Source organism: Cetorhinus maximus, chromosome 7 (genome assembly GCF_964194155.1).
Source record: "Cetorhinus maximus chromosome 7, sCetMax3.hap1.1, whole genome shotgun sequence".
In the NCBI taxonomy this organism is placed as follows: domain Eukaryota; kingdom Metazoa; phylum Chordata; class Chondrichthyes; order Lamniformes; family Cetorhinidae; genus Cetorhinus; species Cetorhinus maximus.
In genome coordinates this window covers 111566571-111581490 of record NC_135885.1, presented here as the reverse complement: position 1 = coordinate 111581490, position 14920 = coordinate 111566571, and the positions used below count along the sequence as shown (strand labels likewise).

The 14920-nt window shown below is 41.3% G+C and overlaps 1 protein-coding gene across 3 annotated transcripts in view; it reads right to left on the bottom strand.

The window, feature by feature from the left end:
• Positions 1-14920, bottom strand: part of abcc4 (ATP binding cassette subfamily C member 4 (PEL blood group)) — a 405942-nt gene that overhangs the window by 152717 nt on the left and 238305 nt on the right. For all 3 annotated transcript variants that reach the window (XM_078545915.1, XM_078545916.1, XM_078545917.1), the window contains one exon: positions 14449-14595. In XM_078545915.1, the coding sequence (XP_078402041.1) occupies positions 14449-14595 (147 nt within the window). The remainder of the gene's footprint in view (positions 1-14448; positions 14596-14920) is intronic.

Below are 14920 nucleotides of genomic sequence, written 5' to 3'. Positions count from 1 at the left end.
ATGTTTCTTAAGCTTCATGGCTGTGTCTCTATGATATGACCCTGATCACAGAGTGCAAGTGATCTGTCAGGAGTCAGACATTCTCAGAGGCTATGTGAAGATTTATGAACGTATTTATTGCATGTCATCATCATCCTCCTGCAATCGAGCGACTATTAGGGCCTCCACTGCCTCTACATGACAGGAACATTCTCATAGAGGGCATTCATGCTGCCATAAGCCAGACTGAGTCAAACTTTCACAACTGCGATGTGAGGAACTATGGGGTCACCTCACTGCATGTCGCCATCATTTTACACAAATCTGGCAACTATGAGGGCTTCCTAAATGTGCCTGCCTCATCTAGCCAATGCGAGGGCTATGAAAATGTGCCATAATCTATCACACTCAATCTGGAAAATTTTAATTGATCAGCATCCACAGCCTTTTGGGGGAGTGAGTACCAGATTTCCACTAACTATTGTACTGTTGAAAAAGAGACATGCTATTGAAGCTTTTCGTCTTGCACTCATCAGGACAGCTACAGAAGATAAACCAACAGTAAAGGGGCAACAGTTTATACTGCATGAGAAGAGAGCTGATTGGTTGGCAAGTGGACTCTGATTGGCAGAGGCATTGCCAAGGACAATGCAGTAGAGAAGTTAACTGCCAAGCTTTTGTTTCAAATTCAAACCAGGCAGGTTGACTCTGATTGGTCACAGCACTATATATATATATATATATAGATTATATTCACACACAGGACCCTGTCCTTTGCAGACAGAATGAGCATGTCCACACAGTATGCCTTTTCCAACTAAACAAAGCTTGGGAGACCACCATTCCTTGGTACATTCCCCATGGCAATGGTTTGACCAATCAGAGTCAACCTGCTTGGTTTGAATTTGAAACAAAAGCTTGGCAGTTAACAGTTAACTTTTCTCTGCTGTATTCTCCATGGTAACACCTCTAGTAATCAGAATCCGCTTGCTAACCAAACAGCACTCTCTTCTCATGCAGTCCAAATTGTTGTTCACTGTACTGTTGGTTTATTTGAGTGGCTGTCCTCATAAGTGCGAGATGAAAACCTTTGATAGTATGTCTCTTTTTTAAGCAATATTCAAGTTCTGTACTACCAAGATAACTATTGTGTGAAATGTGCTTCCTGATTTCACTCTCAAATAGCACAGTTCCAATTTTTTTTATTTGTTCAATGCCTTAAAAGAGGCGAGGTAGAGAAGCAGAATGGCTTACAGAGGGAATTCCAGAGCTTCAGGCCTAGTCAGCTGAACAGCCAAGAAAACCAGGGATGTACAAGAGGCCAGAACCTCTTTCCTAGTCCTACGTATGCCATTAGTACCTAAGTGGATCTCGTTGTTGTGGCCCACATAAGTGCCGATGACATAGGTAGGACTCGAAAGAGGTTCCTCTTAGGAAGTGTGAGCAGCTAGGGGCTAAGTTAAAATGCAGAATCTCAAAGATAATAATCTCTGGATTATTACCTGAACCACGAGAAAACTGGGATAGGGTAAATAAGATTAGAAAGGTGAATGCATGGCTCAAAGACTGGCACTTGTATTAGGGAAAGTGGGAGCTGTATCTTTGGGACAGTCTTCACCTGAACTATGCTAGAACCTGTGTTCTGACAAGTTATATAACTAGGGCGGTAGAGAGGTCTTTAAAAATAAAGTGGGGCGAGGGGTCAAATGAGGGGAGATGTGGTAAGTTAAGGGAGAGGGCAAGAAAGCAAGGTAGCAACAAAGGAAATGATAATCAGAGCATGGCAGGGAGAGGCAAAGTATACAAACTAAGCAGTGCACCAGCAGATAAGGCTAGAGGTTGCAAAAATAGTAAAAAGACAGAACTAAAGGCTTGATATCTGAATGTGCCTAGCATCCGTAACAAAATGGATGAATTGTCAGTTCAAATAGAAATAAATATGTATGATTTGATAGCCATTACAGAGACATAGCTGTAAGATAGCAAAGGCTGGGACCTGAATATTCAAGGATACATGACATTTCAGAAGGAAAGGAAGCTGAAAAAAAGGTGAAGGGGTAGCTTTGTAAATTACCACACTGATTCCTGGGATGGCGGGACTGACATATGAGGAGAGATTGAGTCGGTTAGGAATATATTCGCTGGAATTCAGAAGAATGAGGGGGGATCTCATAGAAACCTATAAAATTCTAACAGGACTAGACAGGGTAGATGCAGGAAGGATGTTCCCGATGGTGGGGGAGTCCAGAACCAGGGGTCACAGTCTGAGGATACGGGGTAGACCATTTAGGACTGAGATGAGGAGAAATTTCTTCACCCAGAGAGTGGTGAGCCTGTAGAATTCGCTACCACAGCAAGTAGTTGAGGCCAAAACATTGTATGTTTTCAAGAAGGAGTTAGATATGGCTCTTGGGGCGAAGGGGATCAAAGGGTATGGGGAGAAAGCGGGTGCAGGCTATTGTGTTGGATGATCAGCAATGATCATAATGAATGGCGGAGCAGGCTCAAAGGCCGAATGGCCTACTCCTGCTCCTATTTTCTATGTTTCAGGATGACATTAATATAATAGAGAGAGATGACCTTAGTTTTAAGGTTCAAGGTGGAAAATCAGGTTGGGTAGAGATGAGAAATGGCAAAGGTAAGAAGTCACTTATGAGAATAATTTATAGGCCCCCTAACAGTAACTACAATGTAGGACTGCGTATACAGGAAAAAATAAAGGGGGCTTGTGAGAAAGGTACAGTGATAATCATGGGTGATTTTAATCTACATATAGATTGAACAAATCAGGTTTGTAAAGGTAGCCTGGAAGATGAGTGTTTTCAGGGTAGTTTCTTAGAGCAGTAAGTTCTAGAGCAAACCAGAGCAGGCTATTCTAGATCTGATAATGCACAATGAGACAGAATTAATGAATGGCCTCATAGTAAAGGTGCCCCTAGATAGCAGTGATCATTGATTCAATTTCGCATATGGTTTGTGGGAGACAAGAGTAGGCCTAAGACTAATGTTTTAAACTTAAATAAGGGCAATTATCAGAGCTGGCTAAAATGAACTAGGAAATTAGGTTAAGGGATAGGTACTGCTATGCAATAGTAGATATTTAAGCAAATATTTCACAACATTCAACAACGATACATTCCAGTGAGAAAGAAAGACTCTAGGGGAAGGACACACTATCCATGGCTAACTAAGGAAGTTAAAGATAGTATCAAATTGAAAGGAAAAATGTACAATTCCACGAAGATTACAGGCAGGTCAGAAGATTGGACAAAATATAAAAAACAGCAAAGAATGATTAAAAAAAGATGAGGGAGAAATTAGAGTATGAGAGAAGGCTAGCTAGAAATATAAAACAGACAGCAAGAGTTCCTACAGGTATTTAGAAAGTAAAATAGTAACTAAAGAGAGCGTTGGTCCTCTAGAGAGGACCTGGGGAATTAATAATGGAAAATAGAAAATGGTGGATGAATTGAACAGTTATTTTGTATTTGCCTTCACTTTGGAAAACACAAATAACATCCCAGAAATAATTGTAAATCAAAAGGTGAAAAGGAGGGATAAACTTGAAACAATTATAATCACCAGGGAAAGGGTACTGAGAAAATTATTAGACCTAAAAGCTGACAAGTCCCCAGGTCCTGATGGACTTCATCCTAGGGTCTTAAAAGAAGTGGTTGTTGAGATAATAGATACATTGGTTTTAATGTTCCAAAATACCCTAGATTTTGGAAAAGTCCCATCAGATTGGAAAATAATAAATGTAACTCCTCAATTCAAGAAAGAAGGGAGACAGAAAGCAAGAAACTGCAGGCAAGGGGGATATAACAGGGCAGCTAGAAAATCTCAATGCAATCATGCAGAGGTTTTGTGAAAGGGAAATTGTGTTTGACTAATCCTTTAGAGTTCTAGAGGAAGTAACAAGCAACATGGATAAAGTGGTTGTGATGTACTTGGCTTTCCAGGAGGCATTCGGTAAGGTGCCACATCAAAGGTTATGATACAAAATATGAGTTCATGGTGTAGGGGGTAACATATTAGCATGGATAGAGGGAGGAAAATGAAATCAGTGGCTAGGGAACATAGTTTGTAGAGGAGGCCAAAGATAATGGGGGGATTTTAAGCCCCCAAAATAGGCAGCTTTGGATCGAGTGGGATGTTAAAATGTTAGGAGTCTGAATCGACCCCAAGTAAGAATCGACTCAACCAAGGGCCAGGCAATGACCGTCTTCAACAAGAGAGAAATTAAACATTTCCCCTTGTTGTTCAATGGAATTACTATTGCTGAATCCATCACTATCAACATCCTGAGGGTTACCATTGAGCAGAAACTTAACTGGATCAACTATATAAGTACTGTGGCTACAAGAACAGGTCAGAGACTGGGAATTCTGCAGAAGGTTACTCACCTTCTGACTCCCAAAGCCTGTCCACTAACTACAAGGTACAAGTCAGGAGTGTGATGGAATACTCTCCACTTGTCTGGATCACTGCAGCTCCAACAACACTCAAGGAGCTTGACGCCATCCAGGACAAAGCAGCCCACATGATTGGCACCACATTCATCATCATAAACATTCAGTCCCTCCACAACCAGTGCATGGTGGCAACAGTGTGTACCAATGTGCACTGCAGAAATTCGCCAAGCTTCCTTTGACAGTACCTTCCAAATCCACGACTTCCATCACCTGGAAGGACAAGGGCAGCGGAGACATGGGAACAGCGTCAACTGCAAGTTCCCCTCCAGGCCACACAATATTGGCTTGGAACTATATCGCTGCTTCTTCACTGTCACTAGGTCGAAATCCTGGAACTCCCTCTCCAACAATCCTGTGGGTGTACGTACATCAGACAGATTGCAATGGTTCAAGAGATGGCTTACCATCTCCTTCTCAAGGACAACTAGGAGTGAGTAACAAATGCTGGCTTTACCAACGATGCTCACATCCCAAGAATAAAAAAAAGTCACCTCAACACATCCCCTCGCTTCCAGTTTTAATGGAGGCAGAATTGCAATCAATCCGCTTCCCAGGGAGTAGGTTAGCAATTTAAATATTATAATGAGGCTGGATGCCTCACATTTAACTACTGTTTTAAATTTAACCCAGGCCAGGTGAGTTTTCCAGGCCTTGGGAAACCCCACAGCTATAGGGAAGGAGCACTGCTGGACTAAGTGCCTTTCGCTTACCTGCTGGATCAGTTTACCGGCTTCACCAATCCCCAAAGACTGGACAACTCCTGACTTTTCCAACATCCCCACCACTCTTCTAATTCACCCCTAACGAGTCTTATAGTCTTCCATGAGCACCCTACCCCCCGATCTAATCCTCTGATTTTCTCCACGATGTCTCTGACCTCCATTTCACCCTCTGCCCTTTCCGATCCCCCTCCTCCTGTCCGCTCCCCAGGTTTGGCCTGGTGCTGAAGGCCTACCTGACTGATAGCCTTTCAATCTGGCTGGCTGTGGTTGGGAAACAATGACAAAAAATGTTAATCAGGTTCTGCCAGTAAATTTGGTGTGGCCTGTGGGGATCGCACTTTTCCTGATTTCCCACCCTTAAAACAGGATTCCCTGCCTCCACTCTTCTGTGCTAATAATGTCCCACTGGTCTTTTTTATTAATTATCGCACTAACTTAGTGACTTAGCTCCTCCACAACCCTAATCTCTCACCATTAAGAAAATATTCTGATTTGTCTTTCTTAGATGATATATGGATGACTGTACGCTTCCCAACAACGCATGTAATTTGCCATAGTTTGCCCGTTCACTTAGTCTGTCTGTATTACTTTGTAACTTCCTCCTGTCATCCACACAAAAAAATTACAACTTTTCTAGCATATTAACACAATTCTATTTTATCCAGCAGCACAGAAGAACTTAATCTAAAGGGATCAAAAATTGAATAACATTCACATAAACATTCTTCTAAACTGAGCCTAAGCCTCAGTCAGGTCGCTGGAGAAAACAGTGGCGGAAAAATTACTTGGAAAGTTTTTTCCTTTGTTAGCCAAGTACATTTCCCAACAAATGAAGCAAAAGGCAAACTTAATGATTACAGCAGATTGCATAGGGAAAAACAGAATAGGGACTGAATTTAAACTTCCAAAATGAAGAGTTAACTGAGGAATCAGGATAGTGAAACATACTGTAATTTTGCAATTTGCCTATTTCAAAAAACGGAAATTGAAAATATTGCTTGGAGTCCCCTTGACAAATTATCCAGATGTATTACCATAAAGCAATATGTGGACATCCTTTTGAAATATAACTTAAAAAATAAATGCATACATCATCATATTGGCCAGACTAAAGCACCAAATTTTAATTACAGAGAACTGCTTTTGTCAAATCACAAAGGCATTTTCATCTTTAAATCTAAATTACTAACTCCTCTGTAAACAATATCTAAACTGGCTTTGTTGTAATTTTCAATATCTCTTATCTATGATACAGCCTCATGAATATGATATTTTATTTTCAATTGTTAAAGTTCTGAATCACAATCTAAAGTATCTTTGTCATTTTAACCCATAACTATTAAGACCATGATATGAATATGTACTCAAAGATCTGTGCTGATAAGTGAAATGTCAAAGTGGTATTCCATAGTAGTCAGCATAAATACTGAAATGTATTCCCTAACAGCAGTTTGTTTTATCATGGTTACTGATAGCAACACAACAGCAACCAGATAACAATAACTGTAATTGCATTATTATAATATATGAAGTCTATGACATTATTTGCAGTTCAAGTACACCTCCCTTAAAGCTATTCTAAAGCATCACGCCCTGATAACAGATAAAGTCTGCCTACAACCGTAAAAACGATATGATGTTTTAAAAGTCAACAACCAAATAGGCCCAACCACACCTATTCCAGGCACTGTAGTAAATAGCTATTGCAGACTAACACCCTGCATTTATTGGGTGAGTCACATTGTTTAAAAGTTATTAATGTAAAATATCCAATAAACAACTCCTCAAACAATGCAAATATAAGGAAGCGAGTTCACTCTATTATTGAAACTACAAAATCATCTATTTAAGTAAACCGATTTCTTCGGAGGCTGTGACTTTCAGCTATGAATTCTGGTTTGGAGGGTGTAAAACTAGCAAGGTAAATCCAAAGGTTCAAACTGAATAATGGCACTGGTCGTTATGCTGGTCGGTAACGCCCTTCGCTCTTTCCTCTCTTCAATCAACTCCACTGACCAGTTAACTACAGCCGTCAGCAACGATGTGCATACACAGTGCCACTAATTCTCACCAAATCATCAGGGCAAAAATTCATGAGCTCTAGGTTCGCAAACATTTTCTGTCTCTCAACTAAATATCTAAGATTTAGTGGTAAAATATCTCCAGGCCCAAGTTAAACTATCCTGGTGGTTTCACAGATTGAGGTAAAGTAACAGAACACAAAATTCAGCCCATTTAATATTTTGTCAATGTTTCAAGATAATACTTTCCCTTTATAATTTTTGATTCTTTAGATGAAATTAAATTTCTGCACGACAAGATCAATGCAGATGACCTTCCAACAACTCAGCAACTGGCCCAGGCAATTACAGGGTGATTAATGTACACATCAGAAACAGGTAAACCAATTGAAAAATGGACAGGGTGGGAGGAGTAGCTGCACAATAAAAGGCCAGCATGAACCTAAAATGGGATGATGTTATCTGGGGAATCTTCTCAACTTTTGAGCATGTTATCACAGAATCACAGAAACGTTACAGTGCAGAAGGAAGCCAGTCAGCCCATTGAGTCTGCACTGGTTCTCTGAAAGAGAATTTTAACCAGTCCATCTCCCCTGTCTTATTCCCGTAACTTGCACATTCATTCTTTTCAGATAGCAATCCAATTCCCTTTTGAATACCTCAATCGAACCTGCCTCCATCACCCTCTGAGGAAGTTACTTCTAGATTCCAACCACCCTTTGGGTGGAAAAATTTTTCCTCAACTCGCTTTTACTCCTTTTGCCAAGTATTTCGAATCTGCATCCTCTAGTTCTTGAGGCTCTTTTGAGTGGGAACAGTTTCTCACTATTTACCCTGTCTATACCCCTCAGCATCTTGAATGCCTCTATCAAGACTCCTCTCAGCCTTATTTTCTCCAAGGAAAACAATCCCAATCTCTGCAATCTATCCCCATAGCTACAGTTCTTTATCCCTGGAATCATTCTTGTGAATCTCCTCTGTACTCTTCCCAACTCCTTCACATCCTTCCTCAAGTATGGTGCCCAGAACTGGACGCAGTACTTCAGATGAGGCCTAACTAGTGTGACAAGTTCAACATGACCTCCTTACTCTTGTATTCAATGCCCCTATTAATAATACTATTTGCTTTAATAACTGCTGTCTCAACATGTCTTACCATCTTCAATGACTTATGTACACATACAGTGAGGTCCCTCTGTTCCTGCACCTCCTTTATATTTAAAACATAACAGGCTATTGCTTATCTAGGCTTATTGACTAAGTTTAAAAGGAGCCTTTTATGTGAAACTAAGGGCTGAATCTTATGGGCCACCCAGTGGCAGGAAACCAGGTGGCTGGACCGTACATTAGGGCACCATGCTATTGGTGGCATACCCACAACCAGCCCAATCAACTCGCCCTGATTTTACAGGTGATGAGGGAGGCATCGGATGGGTTACCCACCCATGGCCCAGTTGAGAGACTTAAGTGGGCAATTAATGCTCGATTAAGGGTCTCATCATACCGCCACTTTGATAACAGGTGGCGGAAGAGGTCTGTGCCCACTGTGTAGCCCTGCAGGTTTAATCCTGCGCACTTCTAGTCAGCGTAAGTGGGGTGGGGTGGGTGGGGGCGATGCCTCCTTCCCAGGCCCCTTGTGTCAATCAGAGTTCTGCCCCCTCACATCCACCCTAATCACCCCCTCCACCTTGTCCGATATGCCTGCCACCACCACCAGCCAACACCCCCACCACCCTCCACAACTCACTGGGGCCTGTCAGCCTAGCTCTCGAGAGATCTTGGACTTACTTCAATGTCCAGGTCCATAGCTGAATGCCACTCTCTGCCCTGCAGTACCAGTGATGGCCACTGCTCTTGTGTGCAGAGCTGCCAGCCTTCGTTTTGCCAGCAGCTCCATGAGGCAGGACTTCCTCCTGGAGGCAGAGAGAAAATCCGCCTCATATTAATTAAAGAGTTGTGCCCCAAAAAATAAAGTGGGGTGAGCCGGCTAAGTGGTGGCATGCTCATCCCTGAAGTTTACAGTGGGATGTGATGAGACCACCCTCGGTGTAAAATGCAGCCCTAAGAAACCTATGAATTTAGGATGCAACATGATACTGGTTAAGAAAATGGGTGAAAAATGGAAGACTAGCTGTGGGAGGGTGGGAGTGGCAACGTTAAACCAAGAGCAGGCCTTAAATGGTAGGCCCCAGGGGCCAATGCTTGGACACTGGTAGGGTATGGCAAGAGTTTAAATAACTTGATAGCAAAATAGAGATATTTGCTGCAGAATGTTTTGTAATTTTGTCAGTATATTTCTTTCCAGAAATTTTTTGTACCAAGGGTAGTATTATAAAATATATCATACAGAGGCATCATCGTGAGGCATGTAAATGTAGTAGTTTTAATAAAATACTCCATTGGTGTTTTATAGATAAAAACTTATATTGGCATGTAGGATCATACACCTTTAATTCATCTTCTCCTCTTACCCTCCTGACAGACTGCACTGCCTACATCAATCAAACAAGCTCTTTAGGTTTAAATAATCTAATAAACTGAAGTGTTTTATAGTCTTGTAAACACACTCCTAAGCCTTTGCTGTAAAATAAAAAGATAAGTTGATGAAGGCCTGAGGGCTGTCCAAACTTCAGATGACTGTTTTGGTTTTCCAATCAATTGTTGAGAGACTAGGGAATAAAGGACGGCAGCTTAAAGAGCTCTTCTCAAATATACTTGCTTTCAATTTACAAACAGATGGACTTCCTCATTCACTTACCCCATTTCCAAACTGCACCTTTGAAGCAGCTTAAAGGTTCTTACTTACTGTGATTTAAGAATAACCAAGGTTTGATAAAAGCTTGCTCATTTCTTATACTGCAAGAAACAACACCCACCAACACAGCTTTCCAAACAGGTATGCCAGTTGAGTAAACTTTAAGCATGTTCAGTTTAAATGAAGGCCAAGAAGCTGAGTTTGTCACTGTTTAAGTTTTCTTGGATTGTTCAAATTGAACTTTAGTTGATGACGCATTCTCGGCGTCATTTTCCTTTACCTCAGGCATACCCCAGGTTCCTTCCTCACTGGATCATCATCCAACCGTATCAACTTTTCTGATAATCCCATGGTACAATTATTAACCTCCTTCACACAGCATTCTCAACGTGCATAGCAGTGCAGCAGCTGAATGACTTGGCCTGGATTCTCATCTCTGTGGTGCTACCATCATGGGTCAGTCTGTCCTTTAACCTGACCCTGTTTTCCCAAGTCAGGTCTTTTTATGCAGCGCAGGCTCCCAGCAGGGCCCCTGCCACTAAGACAGGATGCTGCTGCCAACATGCATAATCCCAGGAGTGCTGTAGTTAGACCAATGGCAGCTGACCATTTAAAGGGGACAAAAGAATCCCAGACATTATAAAAATTGTTTTTAATGGCCTATAAAGGTATGGTACTGAGTTGAAATGGAGGGGCAGGAAGTTTCTACTGAGCTCTTTCCCTCCATTTAAAGGATTCTTACCTTGCCACTGCCACCTTGGGCCTACCATATTCCTTTGCCAGCTGACCCAGGAGCAGCTGACAGCAGCAGAATCAGCTGGCAAACAAGTCCCTCCTCGTCCCCAAGCAGTTGCACACAACAAACAAAGAAGGTGTTGGCTGGTAGTGAAAGCAGTGAGAGTGAAATTGAGTTCAGGGCAGGAATGCTGCAATGGTTTTAGTACCCAATTCTGATCCCTTTTCAACCACTATTCTACTCCATTACAAGTGGGACTGCCAGGGAATATCCAGCTCACAGCAGCTTCATCTCCTGCATGAGCTTCCAAAATGCTAATGGATACTTTGTTTCTTTCAAAAACTTTGGTCTTGAGTTTAACATCCCCTGCCTCACACCCGCCTTTGCTCAGCAAGATTGGTAGGAAGGGTTGAGATTAGGCAGAATCGATTTAGTGGCCTGAGGTTGCTTGTTATCAGCTGACACCATTACATCTTCGCTGACTTTTAAGATGGCAGAGACTCTTGCCGGAGGCTGGCAATATCCAGCATTACTTAAAGTCCGGCAGCAAAACCACAGTGGGAGTGCCGACAGGAGAGAAGGGGGGAAGGTAAGTTTTATAAAAATAAATATTTCTGTTAGAGCTCCCGGTGGGTCTGGAGGAATAAGAACACTGGACCTCTCTAGCTCAGCCTGGCTTCTACCCACCATTCTGACTGCCCCCTTTATGTTTCTCAAGTCTAACCAAATCCACTAACCTTTGAAGGCTTCACCCCGAAAGAAAAGATCTGCATTTATATAACACCTTTCCTGACCACAGGATCTCCCAAAGCACTTTCTATCAAAATACTTTTGTAGTGTAGTCATTGTTGCAATGTATGCTGTAGTTAGTACTTCATTAAAATCAGCATTCTCATTATTCTTACCATCTTCTCTAGTCTTAAGCAGAATTTCCACATCACTTCCATTGCTAAAGCAGAATCCAAGAATTTTAATTTCCTTTTTCATGCTCAACATCTCTACACACACTTCCTCCTGCCTAATCATGCATATGCTTTGAAATGACTATTATTCTAATTTGTTCCATGTTCTCAAAAATGTGCAACTCCTCACCTTTCCCAATCTCTCTACAATTTGTTTCTTTCACCATTTTATTCTTTTTTCTTCCCTATTGGCGATCGCATTGGATCCTGTTTGTCTCTTGTACATTGCCTAAGCGGTTACGCTTAAATATGATTCTAAACATTATCAACAAGCTATTCAATAGTGAGAGGGGTATCTCAGGCTAGTCTGATCCTGCTTTGCGAGAACTCCGCACTTCCAGGAAAGATCATGTATTCTAGCTAATTTTTCCCTCCCTAACCTGTGAAGCCAAACAAAATGTAGTATTGGTTTAGATCCGCTAACTCAGCACAGTCTGAGGATCGAACTTAGGACGTTCCTGGTTTGATAACTTCAGGATGGAATCAGGGCCATCTGGGCTTATCTAGCTGGCCCATCAAGGAGTCATTTTTTAGGCTTTTATAATCTAAGCTTGACATTACATGATTTGAGTAACTGTACCTTCCATTTTACTCTTTCGAATTTGTTGTTGTCCTTAACTGTATGTTTCTAAATTTGAAATTTTTTAAAAAACGTCTTTTTGGACTACTCAGGATCGTTTTACTAATATAATGAACAAAAAAATACACTATAGTTACAGGTGACTGATACTGTTGAATGTTGTAGGTTTCCTTTAGAACCATTTCTGCATTTTATCTGGATTACAATAAATCACATGCTTACAGCCAGAGTTAACATCATCAGGGAAATGCTAGGACTGAGATTTCTATGTTCAAAATAAATGAGTCAGACCCATTTAAATAATTAGAACTGTTTTACTTTTAGTTTCTATGTTCATTTACTTTTTTGATATATTTCAATGGGGATTACATTTTGAAATCCAAAATGACCAAATTTCACTCCACATGAATGCGGTTTTACAGGCTTGGTCCAGCACATTAGATTCAGGGAAGCTCAATTTCTAGATATGCTGGCAGAGGGTAGTCACATGTGAAAGCGCATCTATAGAGATGAACAGTTCAAAAGTCACTAACTCAGGGGTCAGGAAAGTAACCATTCAAGCCCTTTCCTCAAGTGATCTGGAGGAATGTTTCTCCACCAATTAACAAATGTTCTTTGAAGGACAACTTTCAGTATCAGTTTTTTTAAATGCACTAGTTGCTGAGAGTTGTCACTAACCAGGTTATTCCATCTGAGGAAAATGTTTAAGTAATTTAAATGAATGAAAATATGTACACATATAACAACATAGGAACAGGAGCAATGCTTCATCTAAGCTGCATGGGAGTGTGCCAAATGACATAAAGGGAACAAGCAGAATGCACATAAACAACTTTCCTTTTAAGGTGCATATGTGGCTACACGTAAGTCTTAAAGGGACTGCACAGTGCAGCAATCTAGCCACGCACAATGAACAAAAGTTAGAGGGAACATTGAACAGGAGTAGGCTATTCAGCCTGTCGAGTTTGTTTAGCCATTCAATGAGATCATGGTTGATCTGCAATCTAACTTCGCCTGCCTTTGCCCTGTAACCCTTAATACCTTTGGTGAACAAAAACCCAGCAATATCAATTTCAAAATAAACAATTGACCTGGTATTAATTGTCATTTGTGGAAGAGAATTTCAAACTTCTACCATAAGAGCAGTTCTGATGCAGGGCCATCCACCAGAAACATGAACTCTGTTTTTCTCTCTCCAGAGATACTGTCATATCTGCTAAGTATTTCCAGAAATTTTTGTTTTTATTACACAAAACTCAATGGTTCAGATCTTCCATGAAGCAGCAGTCAACGTCAGATTGCTGCTCTGACTGTACTTTTTTGTGCCCCGACGCAGCTCTGCATTACTGGCTGGGTCTTCTGAGCCCCGTTTCTCCAGAAATGCCACATGTACAGTCCATCGGAAAACTCCATCACAGTGGAGTAATGCAGAGGGGCGTGGGGGGGGGGGGGGTGGGGTGGGAGGAGGGGTAGGAGAGACTGGACGCGCCCCTTTTCACTGTACTAGCTGCTGTAAGGTAAGTTTAAAGGTCCAGTGTGAATGTAGTGAATGGATGAGTGTTAGTGAATGAGTGACTGGATGAAGGAGTGAATGGGTAGGGTCGTGGGTGCGTAAGTGGGTGAGGAAAGGGAGTAGGGTGGCAGGTGGATTGGGGGTTAGTCAGGTGATGGGGATAGTCAGGTCTGGTCAGTGAGTGGTTGAGTTGGGTCGGGATGGGTATTCGGATGGTCGGGGTATAGGTCAGGATGGATAGTCGGGTCAGGTTGGGGGTTTGATCCAGGGGTTGGGTATAGTCAGGGGTGTAATCGGGAAAGGATAGTCAGATGTTAAGGAGAGAATAGAGCGGTCAGTGAGAGCAACTAGGAGGAACAATTCTGTAGTTACCCTGAGTTAGACTAGGATTTTTCTGTCTAACGCTTCCTGAGTAACTATTCAGCTCAGTATGTCGGAACCGTCTCCCGGAGCATTGGAATTCCCTTAGAGGTAAGTGCGTCGAGAACTTCTGCGGAGTCCTGATGTGCATCTTGGGTCATACATCTGGTCTCCGATGATCCGGAGACCGGAAGACATTAATGATTCTCAACAGCCAGTTAGATAACACTGCCCCCTAGTGGTAGCTGTGCATAATTACAGACATGACTCCTTAGTTTTGAATCAGTGCTGCATTACAATAGCTGAATATTATTCAACTTAAAATATATAGAATTCCACACTTACCAATAGGATTTCTATCAAAGAATAAAACAGGAGCTCTTATAATGGATGTAAACATTCTGTCATGCAACTCCTGCGATGCTTTAACCAATACTTTGAAAATGATCAAACTTCTGGTAGTTCCAAAAAGTATCACAGCTATTGTTAAACCTGGAGGAGAAATAAAACTTGATCAGTTTGTCAACTGATTCTAAAATTAATAATTGATTTAATATGACATTGCAGCAATTTGGCCCGAATATACCAAATAAAAAACTTAATTATAACATTGTAATTCTTTGAAATTTATGTTCTTAAAGATGGAACTCAGGTTCAGAAGCCTTCTCAGGATTTTCCATTGAATAATTTTATCATGAGTGTAATTTTAGGCAGGCATGAATTCCACAGTTTGACTATATTTCAATATTTAACTAAGGAAACAAAAATAAGGACCAAAATACAATCACCATTCTTCTCTGAGTTAAAAGGTTGTAAG